This window comes from Cutaneotrichosporon oleaginosum, assembly GCF_008065305.1.
Source record: "Cutaneotrichosporon oleaginosum strain ATCC 20508 chromosome Unknown ATCC20508_contig05, whole genome shotgun sequence".
In the NCBI taxonomy this organism is placed as follows: domain Eukaryota; kingdom Fungi; phylum Basidiomycota; class Tremellomycetes; order Trichosporonales; family Trichosporonaceae; genus Cutaneotrichosporon; species Cutaneotrichosporon oleaginosum.
The window spans coordinates 271,871-285,826 of NW_027072174.1; the positions used below are offsets into that span (position 1 = coordinate 271,871).

The 13,956-nt window shown below is 62.1% G+C and overlaps 7 protein-coding genes across 7 annotated transcripts; 3 read left to right on the forward strand and 4 right to left on the reverse strand.

The window, feature by feature from the left end:
* Positions 1-35: 35 nt before the first annotated feature.
* On the reverse strand, positions 36-772 carry COLE_05625 (uncharacterized protein; the record flags this gene model as incomplete). The annotated part of the gene is made up of 2 exons (XM_018421425.2): positions 36-413; positions 596-772. The coding sequence occupies 2 exons, from the start codon at positions 770-772 to the stop codon at positions 36-38; spliced, it is 555 nt and encodes a 184-aa protein (XP_018277842.1).
* A 484-nt stretch (positions 773-1,256) lies between these two features.
* Positions 1,257-2,828, forward strand: COLE_05626 (uncharacterized protein; the record flags this gene model as incomplete). The annotated part of the gene is made up of 6 exons (XM_018425451.1): positions 1,257-1,457; positions 1,567-1,719; positions 1,753-1,831; positions 1,913-2,060; positions 2,121-2,229; positions 2,331-2,828. The coding sequence occupies 6 exons, from the start codon at positions 1,257-1,259 to the stop codon at positions 2,826-2,828; spliced, it is 1,188 nt and encodes a 395-aa protein (XP_018277843.1).
* A 214-nt stretch (positions 2,829-3,042) lies between these two features.
* COLE_05627 (uncharacterized protein) lies at positions 3,043-4,886 on the reverse strand (the record flags this gene model as incomplete). The annotated part of the gene is made up of 4 exons (XM_065626426.1): positions 3,043-3,180; positions 3,218-4,180; positions 4,236-4,664; positions 4,773-4,886. The coding sequence occupies 4 exons, from the start codon at positions 4,884-4,886 to the stop codon at positions 3,043-3,045; spliced, it is 1,644 nt and encodes a 547-aa protein (XP_065482237.1).
* A 695-nt stretch (positions 4,887-5,581) lies between these two features.
* On the reverse strand, positions 5,582-7,612 carry COLE_05628 (uncharacterized protein; the record flags this gene model as incomplete). Its single annotated transcript, XM_018421426.2, has 4 exons — positions 5,582-5,873; positions 5,909-6,813; positions 6,848-7,309; positions 7,397-7,612. The coding sequence occupies 4 exons, from the start codon at positions 7,610-7,612 to the stop codon at positions 5,582-5,584; spliced, it is 1,875 nt and encodes a 624-aa protein (XP_018277845.1).
* A 1,855-nt stretch (positions 7,613-9,467) lies between these two features.
* Positions 9,468-11,113, forward strand: COLE_05629 (uncharacterized protein; the record flags this gene model as incomplete). The annotated part of the gene is made up of 6 exons (XM_018420049.2): positions 9,468-9,727; positions 9,759-9,943; positions 9,975-10,161; positions 10,193-10,411; positions 10,442-10,841; positions 10,874-11,113. 6 exons carry the CDS (start codon positions 9,468-9,470, stop codon positions 11,111-11,113), a joined length of 1,491 nt encoding a protein of 496 aa, XP_018277847.2.
* Positions 11,114-11,392: 279 nt separating this feature from the next.
* Positions 11,393-12,313, reverse strand: COLE_05630 (uncharacterized protein; the record flags this gene model as incomplete). Its single annotated transcript, XM_018425452.1, has 4 exons — positions 11,393-11,488; positions 11,551-11,844; positions 11,876-12,250; positions 12,281-12,313. The coding sequence occupies 4 exons, from the start codon at positions 12,311-12,313 to the stop codon at positions 11,393-11,395; spliced, it is 798 nt and encodes a 265-aa protein (XP_018277848.1).
* A 169-nt stretch (positions 12,314-12,482) lies between these two features.
* On the forward strand, positions 12,483-13,941 carry COLE_05631 (mitochondrial 54S ribosomal protein uL29m; the record flags this gene model as incomplete). Its single annotated transcript, XM_018420048.2, has 3 exons — positions 12,483-12,852; positions 13,159-13,331; positions 13,441-13,941. 3 exons carry the CDS (start codon positions 12,483-12,485, stop codon positions 13,939-13,941), a joined length of 1,044 nt encoding a protein of 347 aa, XP_018277849.2.
* Between the last annotated feature and the right edge of the window lie 15 nt (positions 13,942-13,956).

The following is a 13,956-nucleotide window of genomic DNA, read 5'->3' on the forward strand; positions in this document are numbered from 1 at the left end:
TGTGAGAGGCAAATTGCTCTGATCGCTCTGAGCGTCTACTCGTCTGGGATATCGTGAGGCTTGCGAATACCGCGGGAGAGCTTGTAGTAGACGACGGTGGAGTCTGCGCATACGATGGCGGTGTAGAGAGTGTCTGGGTCAAACTGGCCGGACAAGTCGGGCTGCTGCTCTTGATCCTCTTTTTCCTCGTCGTTCTCGTCATCCTCGTTGACGGCGTCCAGCTCGTCGTGCTTCTTTCCAGTCATGGCAGCATAGGCCTTGCGCAGCCTATCGACGCTGGGCGCAAACTCGGGGAGAGGAGGAGGCAGGTCGTTGACGGAGACTTTGGAGAGGGCGCCAAAGATGGCATGCAGCTCGGAGGGGACGAGGGCGTTGGTATGGAGCGGCAGCGGGAGGACGGCGCGGAGAGGGTCCTGGCTGTCAGCGGGTGTGGACGTGAGACCAAGTCAGGATGCATGAAGAGGAGTGAGGATCAGTGGGCCGGGTGAGTAGCTCCTGCCAGCTGCCCAGCTGCCCAGCTGACCAACTGACCAGCTGCCCACCTCTTCCGCATTCCTCATCCCGCGCACTCGGCACCATGGCACACGGCACCCACCTCCTTGCGCTTGTGTCCCACGATGACGGCCCACTGCGTGCCAGCGAGCTCGAGGACACGGAGATGGTACCAACCGACGGCGAGAGCGAGGTCGCGGAGGGCAGTAGCGGCCGGGCCGCGTTGGAGGGGGCTGAAGTGGGCTGTGATAGCTTGTGCGTTGATATCGGACGAGGCCATGGTGGGAGAGGAGGCGAGTGGAGGTCGGTTGCGGAAAGCCAAGTGGCAAGTGGAAATGTTGATAAACGACAACAAAGTCACAGAGGGGGATCGAGGGAGCGAGGGATTCGAAATGGCGGAGATCCGGGGATTCCGTCAACACGTGGATGGTGCCTGGAGATAACAAGGAGTAATTGGGTGGGATATACAATGGGGTGATTAGAGTAATCGTATAGAATAGCAAAATGTAATTGAATTACGTAGGGCGGGGCGGCAAGTAGAGGCCAGGGGCGGGGAATGCGGCAAGCGGCAATGGCAGCGGCAGTTTATGTGGGGTGGGGAGACACAAGACGGACGGAGCGGGGGCACAAGGTCCGCATGGTGACATCCTTCCCTCCTTCCTTCCACCTTGCTCCCTCCCTCCTCCCCACCACATCCTCCTCCTCCTCAATCTCTTCATCTTACTCTCATCCTCCATCTCTCCATCCTCCCTCATTCACTCACAATGGCCACCCGCGCCGCCCTCATCCGTCTTGCCCCCGCGCGCGCGCGCAGCCTCACCACCTCTGCTGCCGCCCGCTCCCCTCTCGCCCTCGCCACCGCCCGCTCTGCCCTCCAGACATCCCCCATCGCCCGCGTGCCCCGCACCCCATCAGTGCTTATCCCCCGCCGCGGAGCCAGCACCGATGAGGGCGCCCAGACCATGGTGCGTGTCCAACGAGCCAGTCGAGCCTATGCTTCGCTGCCAAGCTCTCTCCCAATTCGCGCAGCGCCAGTGCCGCCGGCAATGGCATCGCAAGCGTCGCTGACCCTAGACCGTCCGTGACGCCCTCAACACGGCCATGGAGGAGGAGATGCTCCGCGACGACACCGTCTTTGTCATGGGCGAGGAGGTTGCCCGCTACAACGGTGCATACAAGGTTACCAAGGGGCTGCTTGACAAGTTTGGCGAGGACCGTGTTATCGACGTGCGTCATTGTTGCCGCAAAAGCTGATATCAGACCCCCATCACTGAGCAGGGCTTTGCGGGTCTTGCAGTCGGCGCCGCATTTGCGGGCCTCCGTCCCGTCTGCGAGTTCAGTGAGTAGCCCACATCCCACGACTGCCCACCACGTCACATCCTCGGCAGTCACACTCCTCCCACACCGCTCACACTCTTAGTGACCTGGAACTTTGCCATGCAGGCAATCGACCAGATCGTAAACTCGGCTGGCAAGACGTACTACATGTCTGGCGGCAACGTGCCGTGCCCAGTCACCTTCCGTGGTCCCAACGGCGCCGCCGCCGGTGTTGCTGCCCAGCACTCTCAGTGAGCTCAAGGTTTTCTGCTGCCTTCCTTCCTCCGCAGCTACGGTGAACTAACGCCTAGGTGCTACGCCGCATGGTACGGCTCAATTCCTGGCCTCAAGGTCGTTTCTCCGTGGTCTGCTGCCGACGCCAAGGGTTTGCTGAAGGCCTCGATCCGCGACATTAACCCAGTAAGTTGGAATGGTGACGGTGTAGTCTCCGGCGGTGTGATAAGCCTTGGCGACACCGCCAGCTGCCTCCCTGTGGAAGCTTGCAACAACGCTAACACCAGGTCTGCTTCCTGGAGAACGAGCTTCTTTACGGCGTGTCCTTCCCCATGACCAAGGAGGAGATGTCGGACGACTTTACCATTCCGCTCGGCAAGGCCAAGGTCGAGCGCGAGGGCACAGACCTGACCATTGTTGCCCACTCAAAGGCAGTAGGCGACTCGATTCAGGCCGCCGATATCCTCGAAAAGGAAACGGGCATCAAGGTCGAGGTCGTCAACCTCCGCTCGATCCGCCCGCTTGACATCAACACCATCATCGCGTCTATTAAGAAGACCAACCACCTTATTACTGTCGAGGGCGGGTTCCCTGCGTTTGGTGTTGGCTCCGAGATCATTGCTCAGGTGTGCGAGTCGAGCGCGTTCGACTTCCTTGACGCCGCGCCTGAGCGCATCACTGGCGCCGACGTGCCAACTCCTTACGCTGAGACTCTGGAGACACTCGCTTTCCCAACTCAGGACCTTATCGTCAAGACTGTCAAGCGCCACCTGTACCGCTCTTAGAGGGGTCACTGGCTTGGCTTGAGGGTGAGCGACGTGGGGAGGCTGTGGGAGGGCCAGTGCGAACTGGTATGCATGATATGATTTAGCGGTGACGTTGGTGATGTGCTGACATCACAACTGAAGAGTGCGCCGGGGATGCGGACAACGTCCTGCATGCGGCCCACTCAACGTCCAGGAAACTATTGACAAAAACAAATGAACCTGATGAAAACCTCTACTTGTTCGCCGGCTGCCCCGGCGCGCGGCACGAGAAGCTCGTAGTCCGTCCACTGCGGAAACTCTCCTGCGCGCTGACGACGCCCGAGTAGATGCCGAGGCCGCACAGCGACAGCGCGCCCAGTACAAACACGACCTGAGCACGTGAGCATTGCCTTATGGTTTCCACTCACCAAGGTAATCTTGGCGTACCAATATCGCCTAAATCCACGGCGCCAGCGACTGGCATCGCGCCAGCTGTCGATGCGGTTGGACCATGGCTGCACTCCTGGCTCCCACTGGGTGTCCCCTTTGATCGCATCACGCTGCACCCAGTGCCCGACGAGCATTGCAGCAGGGAACGTGTACGTGAACTGGAGAATGCACGCGCCGCCGATGACGGTGTTGAGGTCTGCGATATTGGGGATGGCGCTGCCAATGACCCACGCGACAGCCCAGTACGCGCACACGAGGGCGGACCAATACGCCGTGCTCTTTGCGGCCGCGAGGCTCGGTGCGCCAAAGTACCCGCGCAATACATTGCGATACAGCACCTTGCACCCGATGTGGGCGTACATGACCGCGATGATGGTGATGCATATCAGGCCGAGGATGTTGGTGAGGCCCTGGAAGAGGATGCTGTCGATGTTGACCGTGGGGAGGATGTTGGTGTACTGCCCCTGGAACGAGTAGACGAATATGCCAAAGAGCATATAGAGCGCGTAGCAGAGGAACTGGGCGCCGAGCGCGGCCTTCCAAAAGTGCCGCGGGCGGCGCATCTCCGCCATGAACTCGGTGAAGATCATCGCGCCGCCGTACGCGTACACCGCGAGCATGCACCCCGAGACCTGCTGGTACCATCCGCGCGAGGCGGGTACCCAGCCGGCGACGACGCGCGGGGCCGACAGGTCTGCGTGCCCGCTTTGGCTCGGCACGGGGTCGTACAGCGCCACGCCGGCCATGGTGAGCGCCATGACGAGGATGTTGATCGCCGTGCCGATGACGGTGAAGAGGCCGAGGCCGCGGATCGTCTTGATTTGCGACAAGACGGCGCCGAGGAGCGCGAAGAAGACGTTGAGTGCGAGATAGCAGAACTTCCAGTCGATGATTTCCGCGAGCCCCGAGCCGCTCATGATGATCAGCATGGCCGTGTTGAACTGGCATCAGTCAGGCCCTGGGGCTCTGGGGCCGGCGGAGCGTGCAGGCACTCACGACGAGCTGCAGCGACTGGAGGACGTTGAAGAGGTGCCGCACGGCCGTGCCGTACGTCCGCTCGCCCAGGTCCGCGTAGCACTTGACGGGATACCGCTCGCTGTCGAGGGCGAGATACATGCGCCAAAGGATTTGGCCGCTCGCAAACGCCAGCGCCCAAAAGCACGTGTAGACGAGCACGCCGGGCCCGTATCCGAGCTGCGCGAACGCCATCGGCGCAGTATACCATCCCAGCACGTCGGTCGTGATGAGGAAGAAGACGAGCTGCCAGCTCGCGGACCGGAGGAGGCGGTACGCGGTCTCGCGCTCTGGCGGGGCGAGTACGTCGAGCAGCGTCGGGACGGGCGCCTCGGCTGAGGCGGCAGAGGCGACGGACGGGACTCTCTCCTCAACCCCCTCGACTCGCTCGACTCTCCCGACTCTCCCGACCTTTTCGTCGGACGCAGGCAGGCTCGACCCCCCCGATCCCCACAGCCTGCGACGCCGCCCGTCAGGATACACGATGCGCGCGCTGCGCCCCGTCACGCGCTTCGCCAGCACCGTCAGCGGGCTGTCGGGCACGGGGCGCGTGTCCGCGTCCCCGCGCGCACGCTCCAGCGCCGCATAGTACATGTACACCTCGAGCGGCTGGGCGTTCATCGTGGCTTGCATCAACGCTGTGCCTGGGGGATGTGCCATTCTGCCGCGGCGAAGCGTGGGCCGCCGCGAACTCACGGTCTTCCGTCGCGTCTTCGGCCCACGCGGCGGGTGCGCTTGCGCTCATGTTCGCGTACGTCTCCGGCGGGTGCGAGATTGTGCTCGTGATGTAGAGTGCGGTCCGTGTCCGCGATCAGACTGCCGGTGTGAGATGTCTCGAGCGGGGTACCTCGCCAGAGGGCCAGGCCAGGTATCAGATAATCTGTGGTGCCGCCGCGTAGAGGAGTGAGGAGTTGAGGAGTCGAGCTGAGGAGGCGATCAAGGAGAGCAACACATCGTCGAGCATTATAGCGAGTGGCGCGGAGCGCTTGGAGTGCGCACAGGACACGGGGTCGGGCGCAGGGGACGGACGAGGTGACATTCCTTGATTGAATTGTGAATGGGTCTCGGCCGCTCAAAGTAGCGCTGCGGTCACTTGGCGCTTGAGGCGGCTGGTCCAACTCCGCAGCTGATCGCTGAGCAAGCCGCACGTGGTCAAGACCTCCGCAATTGCAATGCACTAGCGTCTTGAGCGCCAAGCCGAGACGCCAGGTGACTACTTGCACACATGGATCGAATGGCCTGGAGCATCGTCAGCTGCTCAACGAAATGAAACACAACCACAGATCCGACATCTCTATCTAACGACTCTCTACCTGCTCTACCGACATCTACGCTACGGCCATGCGGACCACGTCGAACAGCCCCTTGACGCGCGCCATTCCGCGGCCATATGCAAAGAACACGAGGCCCTTGAGGAACACCCACGGCTTGTCACCGGGCGGCAGGGGAAAGTCGACGGGCGCAGGGATGCTTGTGCGGACAAGCGAGAAGAGGCGGTCCTCAATCACGGCCTTGGGGTAGCACAGGCCGCGCAGGCCCTCGGGGCCGGCAAAGCGGCCGTAGCCACTCGCCTTGACGCCGCCGAACGGCATGTCCTGGTTGAGGTAGAAGACGCCAAAGCTGGCATTAGCGACCGCAAAGTAGCGCATGCTCACTCGTTCAGCGACACCATGCCGCACTGCAGCGCCTTCGCGACGTGCATGCACTCCTTGCGCTTCGCACCGTACACGCTTCCGCCCAGCCCGAAGCGGCTGCCGCGGAGCTTGGCGAGCGCCTCGTCCACATCGTCGTACGGCACCACCGTCATGACGGGGGCGAAGAGCTCTTCGCGCGCAATCTCCATGTCGAGGGTGACATCGGCGATGAGCGTCGGGGCGAAGTATGCGCCCTGCGGCTGGTCAGGGTGGATATACTGCTCTCCGCCGGCGAGAACGCGGGCGCCTCCGTCCTGCGCAGCCTGGATGATCTTCTCGAGGCGCCCGATCGGCGCGTGGGAGATCAAGGAGCCCACGTCAACGCCAACGCGGAGTGCTTTGACGCGGGGGAGAAGAAGGTCGATGAACTCCTGTTGCCGGGAGCGGGGGACGAGGAAGAGCTCGACGCCAATGCAGTTCTGACCGGCGCTCTGGAAGGCACCACGCATCCACAGTGAGGCGAAGAATTTGAGGTCAGCAGAGGGGAGGATAAAGGCGGGGTCCTTGCCGCCCAGCTCGATAGTCGTCCCTGCTAGGTTAGAGGCGGCGGCCGCAGCGACCTTGCGGCCAACAGGCTCTGAGCCGATGAAGGTGACATGCTTGATGGTCGGGTTGGTGGTCAGCGTTTGGGCCACGGCGGGAAGGCACACGGCAAGCTGCACGATGTCGGCATTGTGCCCACACGCGCGAAGACAAGCCTTGACGCCGCCGATGAACCAATCCGAGCTCCAGGCGACCTGCTCGGAGCATTTGACGACGATGGCGTCGCCGGCCATGAGCGCAGCAAGGATGGGCGAGAGCGCGTTGTGGAACGAGTAGTTCCACGACACACAGGCGAGGACGGTACCTAGGGGCTCGTAGTGGACCTGTAGTCAGCCCCGCTCGCGCTTGATAACATACCTCTGAGACCTTGTGAGCGAGCAGCAGCGACAGTGCGCGGCGCTCCGGCTTGAGCACCTTCTCAGCATTCTTGACGAGCCAGTCAATCTTAGCCAGCGTCGTCAAGACCTCGCCGAACATGGCATCGACGCAAGTCTTGCCCGTGTCGCGGCACGCGACCGCAACGATGGACTCCATGTCGCGCAAAATCCACGCCTTGATGCTCCGGAGCACGCTGGCGCGCTGCGCGAACGTCGTGCGCGCCCACTTGGGCTGCGCCGCGTCGGCGCGGGCTACCTGCCGCGCAATGTCTTCGACGGTGGGAAGGCGGCGTGTCTCAATGTGCTCGCCGGAGGAGGGGTCGTAGCACGTGATATACTCGAACTCGCTCGACGCGTGAGGCGGGAGCAGCGCGGGGTTGCGCTTGTGCGCGAACAGGTCGGGGTTGGTGATCACCTCGCCGTGCCAGGTCGGCGAGGCTTCCTGTCATCAGCAACGGCTGCCGGCCTGAAGGATGTGGCGGAAGAGTGCAGCGAGTAACACAGCCTGACAACCACACGCAAGACTCACCTTGGGAGCAGGCCACACATACTTGACGCGCTTGCGGCCGCGGTGCCACTTCCTGAAGCGACCCCAGTACTCCGGGACAGACCAGGCGAACGCGGCGAGGAAGAGGGCCGTCTTCCACAACTTGTCGGGCGGGTTGCAGAGGGCGGCCCAGATCTGTCCGAGGGTCAACGCCGAAAGCCAAGCAAGCCACGCGCGCGCAGCGTCCTCGAGCGACATGGCCGTGGAGTGTAGCGTTGAAGTGGTGAGAACAAGTCGACGCGAAGTTCGGAATCGGTGCATCTGATGACGCGACGCCAGGCACGGCGGAATGGGCCGGCACACGGCTGCTCCGGTGCGGAGGCCCGCCATACTTGTGCTGTAGTACGGGGCCTGCTTTGCTGGGAAGATGAAAATGTTTGACCATGCGTTGATGGCATAGTACGCGGTGATGCATACCCCGAGGGTGAGGGTACGCTGCTCGGCGTCGGTAGGGCACATGTCGGAGAGCCACGCCCACAAGGGCGGCCCGTGGGACTGGAGCATGTACAGGATGAAGTAGGCGTAGTACTTGGCTGAGGTTGGAACGTCCCATACGGACATGATGATGCAGCTTGGAATGCCGACGAAGCATATGGCGAGAAGGACAGCCCAGCGCGTGCGGAAGAGGTCGCAGCAGTAGGCTGCAGTCCAGACGCCTACGAGCTGCATCGCCCGCCCGCCCATCGGGATCGCGTTCGGCCGTGTAATGCCCCACACATTGGCACCATCGGAGCGCACAAGGCTCTTGAGCCACAGCTGGAAGTAGTCGATCCCGCTTACCGCAATTAACATGCCCACATACAGGTAGCAAACCAGGTAAAGTTTGGGCCAGGAGAACGTCCGTTTAAAACTCGCCAGCTTGATGGGCCTGACACCAATGCGGCGGAAGCGCTCAAGCCACATCCGCGCAATCTCGTAGTCACGCTTCGTGAACCAAAATGCCAGAGGATTGGGCTTGTCGGGGAAGTCAGGTATCAGGAAGGGCCCGATCAGCGCCATTCTAATGATCATCACGCAGTTGATGATGAATGTCCACTGCCACCCGCGGATGCCGTGGGCGTCGGCCATTGTCTCCTGGATCGCGGTCTGTAGGGCCCCGGAAAGCATTCTCCCAACGGCCTGGCTTGAGTGGTAAAAGCTGTCGTCAACTGCTGGGCATGTTGCCTGTTGGAGACAAACAGAAGATTGACCTGAAGGAAGGGTTGGGAGTCGACATTGAGCAGAAGGCAAAAGAGATACTCTCTTCCTCCTAGCCGACTCGAACGACTGACCTCGACATAGCGTTTTAATACTAGTGTCGCGCTCTACCAACTGAGCTAAGGAGGAGTTGGTAACAAACAAATGACTGCATGCCCGAATCCAGACTCTGAGCAACTGTCTCGCTTACTGTCTCCCTCACGAAACGTTTCGCGATTTGGCGGAGGTGGAAGGACATGAAGAGCTGGAGATGGCAACATCGGGACAAGTAAGCTCTGGCGCTGCTGTGCTCAACCTGAACAGCGATAGCACACCGGATTGCCCGAACCACAGCCCGTACGTCTTACAGCGCTCCGCACGATACCCCGCAGCCGCCGCACTGTTCTTACGGCCCACGCTCTTTACGAGCTTATCCTCTACATACAATGAATGGGTGGGCGACGCTCAAGTGAATGGGGCCCACTTTGAGGCACCTCGCTAATGCGCTGGTCCTAACTCCAGTGAGTTAGTGCCTGTTACACACTCCGAGCGGCGTTGCAAGCATTGCGATGAGAAACGAACACCGGCACCGACAGGACGTCTCGGGCGCTCAATGCAGATGTGTCACATGGGGCCATGGGTGACTACAATCTCCAGATTGTTGTTTTGCTACCATGTGCTCGCTGTGTACCCTGACTAGCACTACCGCTCGCATCCGGTCGCAATCTTTCGACAAGAGTCTACTTTCGTTTTATAAGAAGCGGATCTCTCGGGGTAGATGACGGAATGTAATGCAGTTCGGGCCGGATGGCCGGGGATCCAAGATCGCGTGACGCACTTACATTTCCTCATTCTCACAGTCAGCTACGACCCCGCGATGAGCAAGTTTCCACAGCCCTGGCGCTCGACTGTCTCGCACTGGCAGGCGACGAACCGCGGACCCACAAGTCTGTACGGTCACGGCGCCGACGATGAGCTTCCCGAGGATGCTGACATTCTTATCGTTGGCGCGGGCATGATGGGGTGTGCGCTGTCGTATTTCCTCACCCGCTTGGGCGGGGCGGGGGCAGGCAAGAGGGTGGTGTGCGTCGAATCGAAGGACGTGGCGAGCGGTGCCAGCGGGCGTAATGGCGGACAGTACGTCTTTGGTCATTGAGAACTGACGCAGTGTCGGGCCGAAGACCTATGCGCTGTGGCACCAGCTGCAACAAGCTTACCCACTTGGTGCGGGGCTCAGTGCAGAGGAGGCGGTGCGCGTGATGCAGAATGAGCGCGACAACCTCGACTTGGTCGAGCGCGTGGTAGCTGACGAGGGATTACAAGTGGATTTCTGGCGCGGCGAGCTACTCGAGAGTACGTTGTGACGAGGGGCCGGCTGATGCAGCCCACCATGACAAGGCTCGCACCAAGTGGTGCAAGGAGCAGTACGAGGCGTGGCTTTCTCAGCGGAAGAAGATGGGCCTGAGCGGCGACGAGACGAAGTTCATCGACGACGCGGCGGAGGCAGAGAAGCTGTCGCGCTTCAAGGGCGTGACGTCCGTCCATGTTCGCCCTGGCGGTAGTGTCCACCCGTACGCCCGCCTCCGTACCGGCTAACGCAAGACACAAGCTCGCCACAGCGCTGATGCACCTCGCGCTCGCGTCGCCGCACGCCCAATTCAGTCTACACTCATGGACGCCGGCGTCTGGCCATCCGCAGCGCCGTGGCGACAGATGGGTGTTGCAGACTAGCAAGGGCGCGATTCGCGCCCCCCGCGTCATACTCTGCACGAATGCACACACACGCCACTTCTTTCCCCGCTCCTCGCCACTGCACGGCCAGTACGTCCTTTCCCACCAGCGCTAATGCAGCATCGAGCCCTACGTCGGACAATGCAGCTCGCTGACGCCTACCCCGACATTCTCGGGCGCCGGCGCTCTGCGGAACACATACAACATGCTCGATGGGCACTATCTCGTGCGCACGGCGAGTGGGGAGCTCGTGCTTGGCGGCGGTGTTGCGCCGCTCGTGCGGTCTGGCGCGACGCCAATGTCGCGGATCCACGGAAATGTCGACGACAGCGAAGCGAGCATCGACCCCGCGATTACGCGGGACCACGCGACGTTCATGCGCAACTTTGAGGCATGGGGGCCTGAGGCGTATGGCGAGGGCCTCGTGCGCACTTGGGTCGGCGTGCTCAGCGCCGTGCGCGACTGGCTGCCGCTCGTCGGCGACGTCCCCGGCTCTGCGGGGCTCAGTGTTGCGGCTGGGGTCAGAATGTCAGAGGACCAGGCTGACGCCAGTTTGCGGGGCACGGCATGGCGCGCATCTTTGCGGTCGCGCGGGGATATGCGGATACACTCAAGAAGGGGAGGTGGGACACGGCGCTGCTTCCCAGATGCTTCGAGATCACAGAGGAGCGATTGCGGCGCGCTGAGGCTGCCCAAGCGCGCTGGACGCGGGAGCGGGGAAACGCCAGGGTTATCGAGGGGCAGATTGTTGAGGCCATCGCCAACCTTGACCATGATTGGGAATGGGTATGAGGCGTTCGTACACGCCAGAGAGGCTACAAAACGTTGCTGAGGACTCGCCGACGAACAACTAAAGGATATGAAGTAGCTTCGCTCATCGCTTCAGAAGCATCTGTATGCTTGTAGATTCTTTTATCACCCAGTGACTGAGGGAGCAATGTGGAGACTGAGGGCGCGCCACGACGAGCGTGGGGCATCACATAAGGGCCGATCATTTTTCCCCTGTGTCCCATCTGTGTCCCATCCCGCCGAAATGATGAGTTCCGCACATGAACGGGGAGCGGACCAACTTCACGGCGAGGTGTCCGTAAGGGGACCCCGGCTCGATAACTCTCGAGGGAGCTTCTGCAGTGCGTTGCGCATGACAAACTGCACCCATGCCTCACTCTGCGATCAGCTCTTGCTCGCCTCGCCACACAAGCTCTGCACTCACCGCCGTCGGCCCTTACGAGCGCCCACTCGCCACGTACGCCGCCTTCGGACGCAAGCCACACCCGCCGTACGCGGCAGTTGGCGTACACGCGCACACTCTCGACGCTCCCCAGCTTCTCCGGCATGTCGGTGCTCTCCACGCGCCGCTTCCGCTTGCCCTCCTCCTCCTCTTCGGGCCGCAACTGGCGGAAGAGACGCACAAGCTGGCGCAGATCGACAACGAGCTCGCACCACTCGCTGATTCCGCCGCGGGGCGTGGCGAGTGGCAGGCGGAGCAACGGTGGATCGCGGGGGACTAGAATCGGCTCCGTCTGGTGTCAACTTCGCCATCGTTCGACATACTCGTGCACTCTCGAGCCTGATGCGTCCTCGCCGCCCGCGCTGGTCAATAATCACCGCTTCAAGCGCCCAGTACCGCTGGCCGAGCGCCTTGATCTGCGCCCCCAGCCAGGGAAGGGTTGCGCCGAGTGGCTGCGCATTACATCCGATCTCAATGAATGTGTCGCCTATCCGGGGCGACTGGAGGTGCGCAACACGGCTTGCAATATTACCTCCGCGCTTGTGCTTCGGCACGTGTAATGTCGAACGGCCTTCGGGGCGAGGGTATGCTGCGTCGGGTAGAATCTGGACTGTGGCTTTCGCGGAGGATCCGACGACGCTCCGCCAGAGGGGTGGCAGAGTGACGTTCTCCGTCGAGAGCAGGGTGAGCGTTGGTGGCTGAGTCAGTGCGGCATTGGACAGACTTACCTGTACCGTACCTGCGAGGAGTGCAGTAGGCATGATGCGAGGTATTGTTGTGATCTCAACAACTTGGTCGAACTGGATTAACTGGACATGGAGAGTGGAGGTCAGCCACGTGGATTAGGCCCCGGGATTTTTCTCTTTCGTCCGACCTCCTCTCCGTCGACCACAGCTATCGATCGCTGTCCTCTAGCTCTCTACACACGCCATGCGCCTGATCCGCACGCTCTCGACGTCCGCGCGCGTCCTCGAGGCCGCCGCCGAGGCCGCCCCCGTCGCGGTTGAGCTGCGGCCACAGTGGACGCCCAAAGGCAAGCCGCAGCCGACACGCCCGGCACGCGCGACCCGCGTGACCCTCCCGAATGGCCTGCCCGAGCCCTCGACCTATCCCCCCTCAAAGAACTGGCTTGACAAGGTGGAGAAGATGCGCGCTGCGGGAGAGGCGCCCAAGCAGCACCCGCTGTGGGCGTTCTTCCATGTCCCGCCCGAGTCGATGGAGGTGACGGCCGACACGAAGATGCCGCCTGATTTCGGGAGTCTGCCGCGGTTGGAGAACGAGAGTGCAGAGCTCAAGTCGGGTGAGTCAGAGGAAGGAAGGTGCGGGAGAGAGGGCTGGCTTGGATGAACGCTGGTAATGCGGAAGAGGCAGGAATACAGGCGAGCGCGTCGTGCCATTCGTCTCGCTGGTCGCGGCCACAACACCGAGAGGAGCGAGCCATCGCGCACTGAAACGGAGTGCCCTTTTGTCTCCCATTCACAAGCTACACGCGTAGAACCTTATCCGCTGTCACTCCCGGCGGATCCCAGTCGCGCCAGCTGTGCCAGCTGTACCAGCCGTGCCGTCCTCCTTCCTCTCGTTCGAAACCTCGCGGAGCTGACACCAGGCCGCTCGTGGTCCGCGCCCGAACTCCGCCTCAAGTCGTTCGAGGACCTCCACACGCTGTGGTACATCCTCCTGCGGGAACGCAACGTGATCGCGACGCAGAAGGCCGAGCGCAAGCGCATCCGCATCGCACAGCAGTACGGCGGCAAGCTGCTGAGTGTCCGAAGCTTGAGGGTGAGTGTTGGTTTCCGCGTGCTGTGTACTACCGGGCGCCCGACCTCCGTCTGCGTGGCAAGCTCTATGAGGCTCGCGGTGCTCGCCTCCCGCACAACGCTCACACCAGTGCCGCAAGTCGATGGCGCGCATCAAGTACGTGCTGAACGAGCGGCGTTTGGGCGCGATCGCGGCCGCCGCACCGTCCGTGCATGCCGACGCCGCCCAGCGCGTCTCCGTCCCCTTCGCGCTCAAGGGCCTCAACGACCCTGCGTCCCAGGTTGAGGCGCTTGCTGGCGTCACCCCCGTTCCCGATGTGCTGTCGCCCGAGGCGCTCGCCGCGCTCGACGCGGCCAAGAAGGCGCGCAAGGACGAGTTCGTGGCCAAGAAGGCCGCGCTCAAGGCCGCGCGCCGGGCGGCTAAGCGTGCCGAGAAGCTCGAGCAGGAGATGACGGACGCTGAGGTCGAGGCACTCGTCAAGGCCGAGGAGGACATGGCCAAGGAGGAGGCGGCGACGCTGCAGATTGAGAGCCAGGCTGCGGCCAAGGAGGCACAGGCGGCGCCCGTCAAAGAGAAGGCTGCACCGGCCAAGGTGGCAGCTGAGGCTGTGCCAGCCAAGGACAAGAACTAGACTACTCATGCATAC